General features: G+C 41.6%; 1 protein-coding gene across 3 annotated transcripts in view; it reads right to left on the bottom strand.

Annotated features, from left to right (window-relative positions):
- Positions 1–14237, bottom strand: part of LOC103748885 (synaptotagmin-9) — a 254122-nt gene that overhangs the window by 183061 nt on the left and 56824 nt on the right. For all 3 annotated transcript variants that reach the window (XM_029555288.1, XM_008851665.2, XM_008851666.1), the window contains exon 3: positions 4172–4718. Coding sequence is in view for 2 of the 3 variants with exons in the window: in XM_008851665.2 (XP_008849887.1) it covers positions 4172–4718 (547 nt within the window). In the remaining variant the exon portion in view is untranslated. The remainder of the gene's footprint in view (positions 1–4171; positions 4719–14237) is intronic.

Genomic DNA, 14237 nt, shown 5'->3' with positions numbered 1-14237 from the left:
AAAAAAAAAAAAAAAGAAAATATCCCCCTAATGAGTTTCTAACCATCAATACATCAATACAAAACCCACAACCAAAAACTCTGAAGCTCAAGATTTGATTTAAATTGCTCCGTGTTAGCAGCCCATCTAGGCATCTGAGAGAAACATGTTTTAAATCATCTTTGAAGGAATATATTTTAAACCCACATCTTGAAATTTCTACTGACAAAATTTCAAATTTCAAGCTAAATGAATTTACAGTCACGAATCTAAATATAATAGGCAGTAAAACCTAATGAGCTTATGAGAAAGCAAATGCGAAGGAAAAAAAGCAGAGTTGCACTGATCACAACTGTTGGAGCCATGAGGAACACAATACAAAAGTAACTACACATGAAATAGTGAAATATGTATGTGCATATATACCTGTAAATACATATACATATGTGTGTGTGTCTGTGTGTGTATACGTATGTACAAATTGAAAGTAGACACAGGGAAAAGACTGCCAAATAAATAATAAAAAGGAGTAAATGGCTAAGCATTTTCCAGAAATGATTTAAGGAAACAAGCTCAGATTCAGGAACCCCAGTATATCTTGACCAGAATAAATAAAAAGAAATGCCTAATTAATAATATTTTAATTAAACTATAGAGTACCAAAGAGGAAAGATCCAGAGATCAATAAAAAGAAAATTAACATATAAAGCAATAAATGTTAGACTAAAAGTCAGAAAACAATGGAACAGCTTTACAATGCTAAAACCGAAAAGAGTTTTATGCACCTAGATTTTCATTCCCTGAAAAGTAATCTGCAAAGAATAATCTCAAAATAAAGAGATACTTGGGAGCTGGGTTTGGCCTGAAGGTCACTGTCCGTCTATGGATGTTTCAATAAATAAGGATAGTTTCATCCCCCTCCCTTCCCCAATGCCAGAACTTCGGGAGAAGCCAGGAACAAAGGAGTTCTTACAGAGCGAAGAGAGAGAAATAAAATCCCCAAGACCTCCAGGCACCATGCAGGAACAAATGGAAGGTGTCCAAAATAATTCCCCAACTAACACTATAAAACAAGAATTACCTTAATCTCAAAGCAAACGAATCGCAGAAGACAGCGTGTTCCACATACCACTTATGCACATAAACGCAGAACAGAACTACCAGCGAACTGAAATTAGTCATGTTTAGAAAAAGGCAACATACCAGGGCAAGTTTGGATTAATCTAGGAATATAAGACTGACTCAAAATTAGCAAACTGATTCACATAATTGACCATAATAGTATATTAAAGGGGACCCTCTTAAAAACATAGTATTTGATAAGGTGACAACTATTTATAACTTAACTCTTAGTTGACTAGGAAGAAAGGGATAGTTCTTATGTGAGATAGAGTCTCAATGAAGCCCAAGTGGGCCTCCAATTCATGATCCTCTTCCTTCGGTTTCTTGACTGCTGGAATTGCAGGTTTACATTACCAAGCTCAGCAGAGGGAGACATTCTGAACAATCAAGGATTCCTACTTTCATATTTATTCTTTTGCACATCAGATATCCTAATTCGTACACAAAACAAAAAATGAAAAAGTATAATAAGAATAAAAGACAGACTTTTTACATGACTTATTATTTACAAAGAAAATTCACAAGTATGGACAAGAATGAAGAATTTTATAGCTCCTAGTCCATCTGAGCTTCATTCAGCCAAGGGAGCATGATCAGAAAAGTCCACATTATATGAACTTGGGAGAGGTGGGTACTATGTTAACGGCCCATGAAAGGTCATGGGGTCCCCCTCCTTTGCCCTCTTCCTCTTGGAGCCAGGTCCCAGGGGAGGCATGGCACACCTCCACCCCCCTTTGTATTTACCTCTTAATAAACTATCTTCTTTCCTGTAACTAAGAGAAAAATAGAATTAAGAATTTTATAAGACAAATATACAAAAATTTCAACTATATACCAGAAATAGTCAGAAAATGCTATTCTGAGCACCTAACAACAAATCTAACAAGAGATATGCGAGATCTTCATGTAGAAAATTCATAAGGACTAAAGGAAGGAATTTAAAGGAGGACTGTATAGCAAGAGACATAATAGTCATGAATAGAAAGACATAAAAAAAAAGATGTAAACTTTCCTTAACTACCCATTAAACTTCATACCGACCAAAACCAAACAAAAACACACTAAAAAGAATTTTTGCTCATGTTAGGCAATGCTCTACCACTGAGCTATACTCCCTTCCCCTACTACAACATAAATGCTGTACAAATGCATTTAAAAACCATATTCAGTTCAAGATTGGTTGAATTTGAGGATTCAGAATCCCCGGGCTCACTGTAGACTTATATAGCAGCATGTGGTAAACACAAATTAAAAAGAAAAGGGAAGAAAATTCTAACTTTTAAGAAACTTCTTTTTTCTGTGAATTGGTTATTGTGTCTATAATTTCATTTTATAATTTCATTTCCTGAAAAAAAAACAGAAGTTTTCTTTGACAATGCAACTCTAAAATTCACACGAAACATCAAGTATCAGTTAAGACTGAGCTGAATGAGTAGATCTGCTTTTCTAGATGTTAAGGTCTATTTTGGAACAATAGTAATTTGCAACTTGTGGTATTTATAGACACAGTCAAGTAGAACAATAAACAGAAAAGACATCCAAAGATATGTATTTCATGTATGGTAATCCACATAGGCCAGAGCAAGCACTGCATATTACTGGGAAAACATGGCAGAAAATTGTTTATGTACTAGAAAAATAAATGTGGATCACGAACTTAATTGAAGTTCTAATCCCCCAATGTGATGGCAGTAGGTGATAGATCGTTTAAAGTGACGTCATGAGTGTGTGGACCTGTGATGGGACTAGAATTCTTCTCTAAGGACAAAGTTCTTGCTTTCCCCACTAGGGGAAGACACAGTGAGAAGGCAGACTTTAAAGAGAGCCCCACCAGAAATGAACCTTCCAACTCCTTGATTTTAGATGTCTCAGGCTTCAGAACTGTGAGAAAGAGGTGTCAGTTAAGCCACTTGGCCTACTGTATTTTCTTATGGTGGTCCAAGGAGATTGATTTAGGGCAAATGGAAATTTGATTTGAAAAATTCAAAACTAAAAGTTTGGCCAGACATGGTAGCATACTCCTGATGCCAGCACTTAGGAGGCTGAGGATCACTACACATTTGAGGCCTGCCTCAGAAGGGCTCATGCTTCAGAAAGTGAGCTAACAGAGTTGCCTCAGAGAATCTGGAGAGCAAACAGCAGCTTGGAGCTATCAGTTCCCTGAGAAAGTCCAGGTTTCCCCTCTGCCTGGAATTCAGTACAGCTCAGCAGGGGACAGGAAGGATGCAAAGGTAGTAAGAATACCCTTTGGGGCCCCATGTTTAAAATGTAAGCCTGGACACTTGGACCACTACACAGCATCTCTGCCTTCTCTCCTGAGGGTGAAATTAGGTTTGAATCTCTGTAGATCAGTTTTACCATATCTGTCAGTTTACCACCATCTTTAGTATCTTTTCAGACTGACTTTTTTATGATTTTAATTCACGAGTTTTATACTCAGAGCTGTGATTTGAACTCTACTCAAGCACTCCCACCTAGGGTTAGAATTAAGGATCTGAGTTGGACGTGGTGGCACGAGCCTTTAATCCCAGCTCTCTGGAGGCAGGGGCAGGTGGATCTCTGTGAGATCGAGGCCAGTCTGATCTACATAGTGAGCTCCAAGCCAGCTGGCACTACCAAGAGACCCTGTCTCAAAAGGACAGAAAAATAAAATTGAGGATTTGATCATGGGAGTGCTATTGAGTCAACTTGAGAAAAAAAAGCAAGGATTTGGTGTTCTTGGAGTCAAGCAATGAACTTGGCTATAGATACAGTGAACAGGACATCAGGACCCATTAATCACAACCTGAGGAAGTTCTCAAGAAAATGCAGAAGGGACAGCTATCTGCTGATAGAGAACAACTCAGAAAGTAGGAATGTGATTCCTTAGTTTTCACAAATAATTCTCACATATATCAAAATGAGTTTTTAAAAACCTATCCTTCTAAAGATACTAGAGCTTCTAAAAGACAGATGAATATTGAGATAAATTTTATACTCCCCCCTCCCCCAATAACATAGTGTGGAAATAATGTTTCCATGCAAACTAAGGAGCACCCGCCCACTCGCTATGAAGAAATGCCAGACTCACATTGGTGACATACTCGATGTCCTTCCAAAGGATGCACTCCCTGGGGAAATCAGCCAAGTCTAAGAAGTGGTCCACCACCACTTGACCGATCAAGTCATGACGAGAGAACCTGTCAAAGTCATACACAGAGAAGTGAAGCTTCCGAGCTTCGAGGTCATTGTAGGGAACCGGAAATAAAAACACCTCATCAAACACAGGGTTCAGGGTCTTCCTGTGCACTTTAGTCTGGTGCTTTGTTTTCCGATCAGGAAGCAAGTAGATCTTGACGTAAGGATCTGAGGTCCCAGAGAAGTCCTTGGCCGGCAAATTGACAGCTTTGTGGATCTTCACGATGAGCTGCTCCAAGTCGCAGTCGTATTTTAAAATGAAGTTCAGTTTCCCACAGGCTTTGCTGTTACCCCTTCTCCCGTCGTCACTGTCCAGTGACCTCTGCTTGTACAACTCGGGTTTAATTCTACCAATCCCAGTCAGCTGCTCCTGCTTCTGAAGCTGTTGGATATTGAAGTCCGGGTTTGACAGGTTGAGTTGTCTTCGGATTGAATTATGCCTTGAATGAAGAGCAGGACACCGCAGAGTTAGAACCTCATTAGCTACGGGTGTTTCAGAAACTTGTGTGTGGAAAGTAGGTGTGCTGCTTGCTGTGAAGAGCTTGCATCTGTAGCCCTAATTTTTTTTTTCTCTTTTTGGCCCATATTCAAAATGCTCACCAATGAGTAAGCTGCTCCTCAAAGCTCAGAGCTCAAAACCAAGACTTCGTATCAGGAAAAGAACTTCCTAACATGTGACCTGAGAGTTTTAAGGTTTTAATGAACTTTCTAAATGGTTTAATGTGCCATTAAAGCTCATCTCGCTGGTAGGACATAAAGATTTATACTAACAAGCTCCTTTAACAATAAAATAATTCACCTTTAAATAATATCCTGAAATTGAAATAGTTGGCTGTATGTTGTTTTAGCAGGAATGTACCTTTCTCCCGCCAGGTGTGGTGGCTGACACCTATGATTTCAGCACTTGGGAGGCTGACACCGGAGGGCTGTCATGAGTTTGAAGGCAGCCTGGGCTGCAGAGTGAGTGAGATCCAGCTTCAAAACCAAGCCAAGCCAAATGCATCCTTCTCTAAACTACATAGAATTTTCTGTTTCCGACTTACAACTTTACAAGGATGTGAATTTTTATTGGTTTAGATCAAATTACTTTATTACAAAAAAACACTTTTTGCTCAGGCAAAGACTGGGATGTGCCTGCTTACAAGGGCTTTTTGTTGTATTACATATGGATTAAAAAAATGGAAGGTTTCATTTCTTTAAAAAAAATTCAGAGAGAGAGAAAAAATGTGTGTGTCTGTCTGTGGAACTGAATTCTGGTCCTCTGAAAGAGCACTAAGTGCTCTTAACCACTGAACCATCTCTCCAGCCCCCAGGAAGTTTAATTTTGAAGTAAATGCTGTTGACAGGTGCGCGCGCGCGCGCACACACACACACACACACACACACACACACACACACACACGCACACGATGAGCTATTGCAAATGCAGTTAGGGATTCAGTTAGAGAAGGTTAGATACTGAAATCTGCATTTTAAACAGTACTAATGGAACCTAGTCTTCATCTATAAGCTTACTGGTTTGGGTTAGAAGTTTCTCTTTAAAACCTGTCTTATCTGAGTGGGTCCTCACAGGGTGAAAGGAGTTTGGGGTTTGGTTTTTTGGTGGGGTGCTAGACATTGAACTTGGGGTCCCACATATGCTAGGAAAATGCTCCACCACTGAACTAGAATCTGCAGCCCTTTCACTTTTTACTTTGAGTCAAGGTCTCATGAAGTTGCTCAAGCTGGCCCTGAGCTTATTCTGTAGCCCATATAGGCACTGAACTTGTGTTTTTCCTGCTTCAACCTCCAGAGTAGCTCCAGAGTAACCTTCCAGGCCTAGAATAAGTGTGTTATTTATTTATTTATGTATGTATTTATTTATTTTTGAGACAGGGTCTCACTATACTGTAGCCCTGGTTGGCCTGGAACTCAAAGAGATCTGTCTGTCTCTGCCTCCAGGATGCTGGGATAAAAAGTGTGCCACCACACATGGCTCAAGGTTGTTCTAAAGGTAATTTTAGAGTGAAGAGTCTGTATCCTATTTTATATGTAGTCAGTCAATAACCTTATTTAAAATAGAGTCTCAGTGAAAGGTGAAAAGAAACAGCAGAGTTGTCTCTGAGAGACTGGCAAATAGTTGGAGAGGCAGAGTCAACATTTGTATTTGTTTTGCTTTCCTTAAGACTACCTTATGGAATAAAGATGTAACAATGAGATTCACAGATCCAAAACACGTTTGAAAGTACTCCCCTTTTTATTATCACAGATGTGGTGATGAACATTCCTCTTCATCCTAAAAGGTCCTCTTGATCACTAATCACTCATGTGATACACCAAGAGCACTGCACAGAGCTGTCACTTGTACCTGTCACACCAAACACAGTCCACAGCAAGCAGACATACCCCAGGCACAAAAATTCCCACATGTTCAAAGACTATGAGATCCGGAAGGAGCCGCTCCAGATTTTAATTTCTTCCAGAGAAATTCACAACGTTAAAGTTTCTCTGTATCTGATGATTTGGGGGAGGGAAGAGAGGCAGGAGATGCTTTTAGGGGGCCAAATCGGGTGTCCATTAGTATAGCCAGGCCATTCACTTGTCCGGAATTGGAACCACTGCGGTGCTAGCAGAGAGCTTTAAGCTTGCTATCGGCCTCCGTGTACAGGAAGGACTGGTGTAGAGCAGCAAGCACCCTGCTCTAAGCACAAACCAGAAGGGGACTATGGCACCAGCTCCATCTATCCTCTGCTCTTAGTTTTTCTTAGGCTCAGAGGCCCACATATTGGTCAAGCCAGTTTATACCACTCTGGATGAGAACTAGTTAGTAAAACTAACAGTGGATAGTATAGATCATTCTGTGTGCTATTTAGTTAGTAGCACTGTTTGCATAATAAAAATGCACTCTCCATAGCCACGAGTGTGGTCTTGGATGTGTCTCAGTTGATAGAGTGCTTGATAAATATGTACCAAGCCCTGGGTTCAGTACTCAGCACTATGTAAAACTGGCATGGCAGTACACACCTGTAATCTCAACATTCAGAAGGTAGAGGCAGGAAGATCAGAAATTCAAGGCCCTTGTGGCATGTCAAGTTGGAGGCTAGTTGGGGATACGTGAGACCTTATCTTAGAGAGCCAATGGGTGCTTCTACTCAGGACTAGAGTCTGATGGAGCAACTGTGTCTACACCCAGCCTCAGGTGAGGTTAGGCTGCTGCTGACAAAAACTCTTTGTGAACAGCAGGTTCCCTTGCTGCTTTCTGAGCACTGGTTGTAGATTCATCACATCACAGCAACAATTTGTCTGTACCCTCGTCTGCAGAAGGAAACCTACCAAGCACATTTAAATTTAAAATAAATGGAGCCAGCTACGTAGCAATGGAACATTCTGCTCAACATACACATTTTCTTAGACATGCAATCTGGAGAGATTAGTACTAATGTTCAGCTCTTCCTAAGCACAAGAGATTGCCATTGGGCAGAGGGGGTGGATTGGAGAGGGCATTGTGGAGAGATCTGTACTTCAAAGGCAGAAGAAAAATCTCATTTCCCGAGAGCCCAACTGTACAGAAAGCCCTTTATTCAAAATTCCAATATAAGGCTTGGGAGATGGCTCAGTCAGTAAAATGCTTGCCTTGAAAGTACAAGGAGCTGTGTTCAATCTCCAGAACCTACATAAAAAAAAGGCACAGGAATCCCACCCATTCATAGCCCCAGCATGGGGGAGGTAGAGACAAGTGGCTCACTGGTCTGCCAGCCTAGCCTACACGGCAAGTTCTAGACCAAGGAGAGATCCTGTCTCAATAAAAAAAGGCAGTGGATGGTGCCTGAGGAATGACAGCTGAGGTAGCCCTTTGACCTCCATACACACACATATACACACACACACTTCCAAAACAAAGATTCTTCTAAAAACAATCAGAAATAGGAATATCATTACCTATCAAGTGTTTTACATGTTAATTTTATTCCTGTTAACTTTTCTCTCCAGAATTACTACTGGGAAAACAGCTTAATCTCACTGTAATATAGCAGATTAAAGTAGATTCAAAGACTGTAGCCCAGCATGACAGCTCTGTGCTGCTAGGGCTCCTTCTAGGAGGCAGTGAGAATTTACTAAAGGTGAATGTGGATGGATAACACGTGTGTGTGTGTGTGTGTGTGTGTGTGTGTGTGTGTGTGTGTAGAACAGAGTCATCCACAAGAGCCAGAGAACCAGGGTGAGTCCCAGTATCCCTACATTAATAGCTAGCACTCTGTGGACTGAGAAATGAGAACAGGAAGCTGCCCCAGGGACGTGAAGGAGAAGATGAGGTAGAAGAAATGGAAAACCAACACTCCATAGCTCTCATGGGCTACTCAGAAGGAGGCAAGAAGAAAAGTCAAGTCTAAAGCAAGAGAGGAAATACACAGAACAGTGTTAGAACTTGCACACTCCCCACACCAGATGTGGTGGTTCTAAACGGTCTGAGTGTAGTACACAAGAGATTCCCCAGTGCCAAGGTCAGGAATTCCAATGTTCCTGAGTGACACTGGTTATGACATTAAGTGACAGTGGTAAGGAGGAATCTGTCTGAAACAGTTTTTCTTCTGAGTAGGTTGGTGAGTCCTAGGCTCTTGGGCTTAATTTACACAGTCAATGAAAAGTGAAAAAAGTAAATCCCAAGGATGAGGGGTGGGGGTTGAGAGATAGCCCTCTGTAACTGGGTTGTATTCTAAGGTTGGCTCAGAGAAGCTGGCTGCTAGGATTGGAACTCTGTTTCCTCCAATTCTCATTCTCTCTCAGGATCATCAGATGCTGTTTCCTAACATGGAAGAGGCAAAAAATAATAAAGACTGAACTTGACCAACCAGACCCAGGCTGAACCTCGGGAAAGTTTGAGTTCCAAGATACTTAACAAAATTTGTACAGCAGACTTCCTCTAATAAACTCACAAGCACACTTTGACATCTGAAGGGGTCTTTGGTTGAGCTGCAGACGTGGGGTAGGAAGAGTCAGGAGCTTGGGGGCAAAGGGGCTTTTCCTCCTCTCCCTTCCTCAAGTGTGAATTAACCAGTTCCAATTTCACAAGCAGTTCCTAAAGTATTACCCCAAAAGCCAACCACTTCTGTAAGATCTTTAGAAAGAAGACGCTACTGTCATTCAACAAACGTGAATGTGGAAAGTCAGGCATCCAACAGAGTGAAAGGTACATAAAGCCGAGCAGTCTAGTCCAGGCCTTGGAAGAAACAAGCAGCCAAGCAGGTAGGGAGAGTTCCTACAGGAGCCTTAAAACTGAGCAGAGGCGTTAAGTGCTGACCAGAGGTTAGCAGGGGAACAGGGAGAGCATAAAAAGCCTCTGGCTCAGGAAATTTTCATGGAAGAGATGAAACTTGAGATGGGTTTGCCCTTCCTGTATTCTCTTCCAAAAGGATGCTGCAGACTTCAGTGGGGAAATTAGCTCAATTTTCATCTTGGTCCCAGCCCTCTAGGAGTAGTAGATTTCTCTAAAACCCCTCACCTAAGCTCAAGTCACTTAAGCCCCGGCATGCCTTGCATCCCCGGGTTTCCTGTGTGACCACTGATACTAAGTATACATTCCCCTATATTCCCTCGTCTCTGGCCTCATTTCAGAGATGGAACCTGATCAGTCCTTTCCCATAGGCTTCAGTGGCCAAGGAGAGAAAAGAGAGATGCAAAATGCAACTTCTGAATTAACACTGTGGGGCAAGAAAGTATAGAAACTAGAGGTAGTACCCCATTCTTCTCTGAAACTGTTTGTGGTAGAGAGGAGAGGGTTTGGCTTTCTGAGCCACAGGCAGGCAGAGGGGACATCCTAGACAGTAGGAGACACACAACTAACATACTGCAAGGGAAGGCAGAAGCAGGAATCCAAGACTTTTTTGGCCTAGAGTTCAGGGGTTGATCTCATTCTGTGGTCAGTGGAGGTGGACACACTGAGGACTTGGTCTCCCCTACCACTCCCAATTCAGACAGGCTTGAAACCTTGGGTCACTTTCAAATACTTCTCCTCTCCCTAAGTAGCTCGTACCACCATCTCTTTGTACTCCCATTACACCCAGATATCCAGACCCTCACCACCGCAGTCCTCAGTCAGTCCCCTCTGTCCAGGCTCTACGCACCTCACACCTCTATGCATTTCCACCAGATTAATCCTCTGAGGAGGACCTGAGCACTTCTCTGTGACTGGTATTCTTCTTTGGGGCCTTTAAGGAGAGGGTTATGTTTTCTATGCTTTTTAAGAAATACTAGCACCCAATATAGAATTTTACACATAGCAGAATATTTGGAGTAAAAACATTAATGTCACAAATATAACAGCTTCTTATAATTAAATCCCAGCAGAAAAAAATACACATTTAAATCTAGTTTCAAGTCTCACAAGAATTGAAAGAGAGATCTAAGCAACTTCCACTTTCAAAGTTGTCAGTTTATTAAAATCTGAAGAAATAACTCAAAGAATAATTCAAAAATTTTTGTTCATAATACAAAAACCGAGTTTAATGAAAAATCTGCCACTCAGGGCTGGGAATATAGCTCTGTGGTAGAGCACCTGTCTAGTATGTGTTGGGCCCTGGGTTCAGTCCCCAGTCACAGAAATACAAGTGCCACTCACAGTTAGTACCACATTTGATCTCTGAACTCTTCACCAGGGTTGTGGCCAATAAAGGGAACAACATTTGAAGTATGATGGTTATTTTCCACTTTAAGCCCTATCAAAGCATTTGCATCCTTCTATGGATTGCTTAATTTGGAGATATGGTCAAAGGTCTGAACAGGGGCTCTGAATAAATGCAAAGCCTGAGATGATGGCCTTCCACCAGCCTCACGCCATTATGGGCCCCATTCAGTCTATACTTCTGGCCCCGTGCCATCCTTGTCAGCAGGATAAGAGGGAAATGGCCTGCTACTGCCCAATGTATTCTGTCAATCATTCATGGAAAAATGTCTCCTCTGTGCCTGGGGCTATACCAGGGGCTGCACATAGAAAAAGAAACAAAAACAGATACAGTCCCTGAACTCACACCTCAGTCTGGAGGGAAGCACAGGGGATGAATAAATAAATGATGACAGGGGAATGCTGTGGAGGAGTGAAAACAAAACATGAGGAATGAAAGCAGGGGGCAGTGGAGGGTAGAACTCACCTTCAGGTGGGGTGTCAGAGCCCTGTGAGCAGAAGACATTTATTATGCTAGGTCATTAACATTGCAAAGGTGCCTAGGAAGGGTGAAAAAGAAGAAAAGCATCCCTGCTGGGGGGTGGGGGGGACAGCATGTGTCCAGGACTCTAGGCAGGAGAGGCTCAGACACTGCAGGGAGCAGCTGAGGCAATGGTAGCAGGGGCCTAGGAGTCTTCCTGAGTGACGCTTTCTACTGAGTGCATGTCAACAGTGACCTTGGAGGCTGTGCAGCATGGCGGCCCTGGCAGGAGGTGTGGCTTTGCCAAGATGCTGCAGGACCTTCAGAGACCTGATAAGGGGTTTGTGGTGTGACCAGTTCGGTTGTTATAGAACCAATGTGCTCTACAGGAAGTCTAAGGAGACTTAAACAAAGCTTAGACTTTCATCAAGCAGTGTGAGTCAGGAAGTGGGGTAGATGGTATCTGGGGTTCCTTCCACTTTGGGGATCCAGGAATTTTCATACATTCAAGGAAGAAACCTTTCTTAGAAATGCTCTGGTATTGAAAAACTCTGAAGAAATTAAGATATCCACATTCCCAACACATTAGACTATTAATACAAGAGAGATTTCATCCAGACTGAAGAGAATTAATGGAAAGTTTGAAAGGTTGCAACAGTAATTGAACAAATTAGATGTAGAATCTTAACATGCTTGGTCTTGGGAGAATAGCTGAAAGTCATCCTGGCCAGAAACCTTCTTATAAGATGAATCAAAGCTCTCCGGGGAATTCCACATGGCAGTTTTGTGAGCCAAACATTTCCAGTGTGAAGAGGCCAGGTGAGGTGGCTGCTTCTGATGTGAACACTACAGCAGACTCTATGCCAACCACAGGGACATGCAGGGTGCCCTCAACTGGGTGGCCAAGTCTTACGTGCACCAGGCCTACAAGCTGTTCTGGGAACCCTAAGACAGGTGACAATAGTTGCAGGATGGAAAGGGGAAGACAGAAGCAAGAAAGCTGTTGAAGGGACGAGGATGAAGGGAGAAGAGCCACAGCTAGAGACGTGGCCTGATGAAGGCCATCTTGGCAGAGAACCTCCTCCTTCCCCAAATATAGCACTTCAAAAAGAAATATTAAAAATGTTTCAGAAAACTAGAGGCATAGCTCAGGTGCAGGGCAATGCCTAGCATTCCCAACCTCCCAGGTTTGATCCCTAGAACCACAGGAAAATTAAAACATTATGGAACATGAAGGAATTTTTATTCATTTTTCCATTTTGTCAGTGAAAGGTGGCGGTGGTAGTGTGTGTGTGTGTGTGTGTGTGTGTGTGTGTCTGTTTGGTGCTGGTGGTCTATAAGGAAGGGTAGCTGTTTATTTACGACTCTCCAAGGAAAGAGCTCCTATAATTGTGTGTGTGTTTGTGTGTGTGTGTGTATTTTTTTGTCTTTTTGGTTGTGAGCCTTTAACAGCTGTGCCAGCTCTCCAGCCCTATATATGTTTTCTTATAAAAAAACACAATTACTAAAGAATTAGAGAATCATATACTACTATTCAAAGATGTATATTTCCAGACAGAACCTATAAAACTAGGTCAGTAGTAATTCAGGTATGAATGTTTCAAATGTGGAACAATGCAAATTGTCAATAATACTAGGTCAAATGTGGCTGGAAAGTAGTTAGCTTGCTAATAGCAATTCAGCTATTACTAAGCTTTTCACTGTTTGGAAAGATAATTTGATTGCATATCTTCAAAACCAAAATAATCTGAATATGAAATGCATTTTTGCAGGAATTATTCCTTTGCTCTTCTTTTTTCTTCTTCTACCCAATTTCCACAAATCTGTGGTAGAGATAACCTTTTTTTTTCTTTTAAACACGCTATATTTCTTGATACACACACACAGAAATATAACAAATACTGAGATAGTTATAGTGTGCTATTGATATCAGTTCATTAGAATTATAGGGCAGAAGGCACAGATCCAATCTAATAAGAACAGTTTTATACCTCTGTATCTTAGTTTCTCTGACAGGAGAAATTGCATGCAAAATAGAACCAAATGGGAGCGGGTTTCAATAGGGACCCATATGAAAGGCTCCAGGTCTTGGAGGACTGAAAGGATCTTACTGAAGTTTGTCCCACTGTGTGAACTCCATGGTGGCCTCAGACACAGTTCTAGTTTTCTAAATCTTAAATCTAAAGAAATATTTGAGAGATAAAAAACTGAGGATTTCTTGTAAATCAAATGGCAAACAACCAGCCATTTCCTTACAGAAGAATATTTTAAGTTTAGCTCTTTGATTCAGAATTGGAAATGATGCTAAAATGAGTTTCTGGAAAAAATTTAAACTATAAACTGTCATATTCTATCCCACTTAATGTGAAGGAACAGAGTCTCTAGGACAAACTTCATTATCATAAAAAGGGTAAAAATATTATTTCTGTTTCTAAAGAATAAATGATTTTTAAAAAAATACCCCGAAACCACGTTCAGATTTTCAAAAGATATATTGCACATGGTACTCTTCTGGCTATCACTCAACCTTAAAGGAGGTTGACTGTTTCTTTTCCTGAACTCTCCTACTAAAAATTGGATTTTATATCCAGTGATTTAGAAGTGGCAGCTGAGCCTCAAATTCACCTTTGCACATCTTGGCAGAGGAGTCCCTCAGTGATAGTGCACAACCTCCGTGTCTTGGGAGAGGTGTGCCTCCGTGACAGTTGACGAAACAGCAATGTGAAAGGCAAGATGGCAGCACAGACAGCAGTGCAGATGTGTGCAGGCCACAGACCCCAGTGGAGATGTGTGCAGGCCACAGACCCCAATGCAGATGTGTGCAGGCCACAGACCCCAGTG

The sequence above is a fragment of the Nannospalax galili genome, unplaced genomic scaffold (assembly GCF_000622305.1).
Source record: "Nannospalax galili isolate Female #2095 unplaced genomic scaffold, S.galili_v1.0 scaffold426, whole genome shotgun sequence".
Taxonomy (NCBI): domain Eukaryota; kingdom Metazoa; phylum Chordata; class Mammalia; order Rodentia; family Spalacidae; genus Nannospalax; species Nannospalax galili.
The sequence above is the reverse complement of the archived record's forward strand: the minus strand, read 5'-3'. Positions and strand labels throughout refer to the sequence as shown.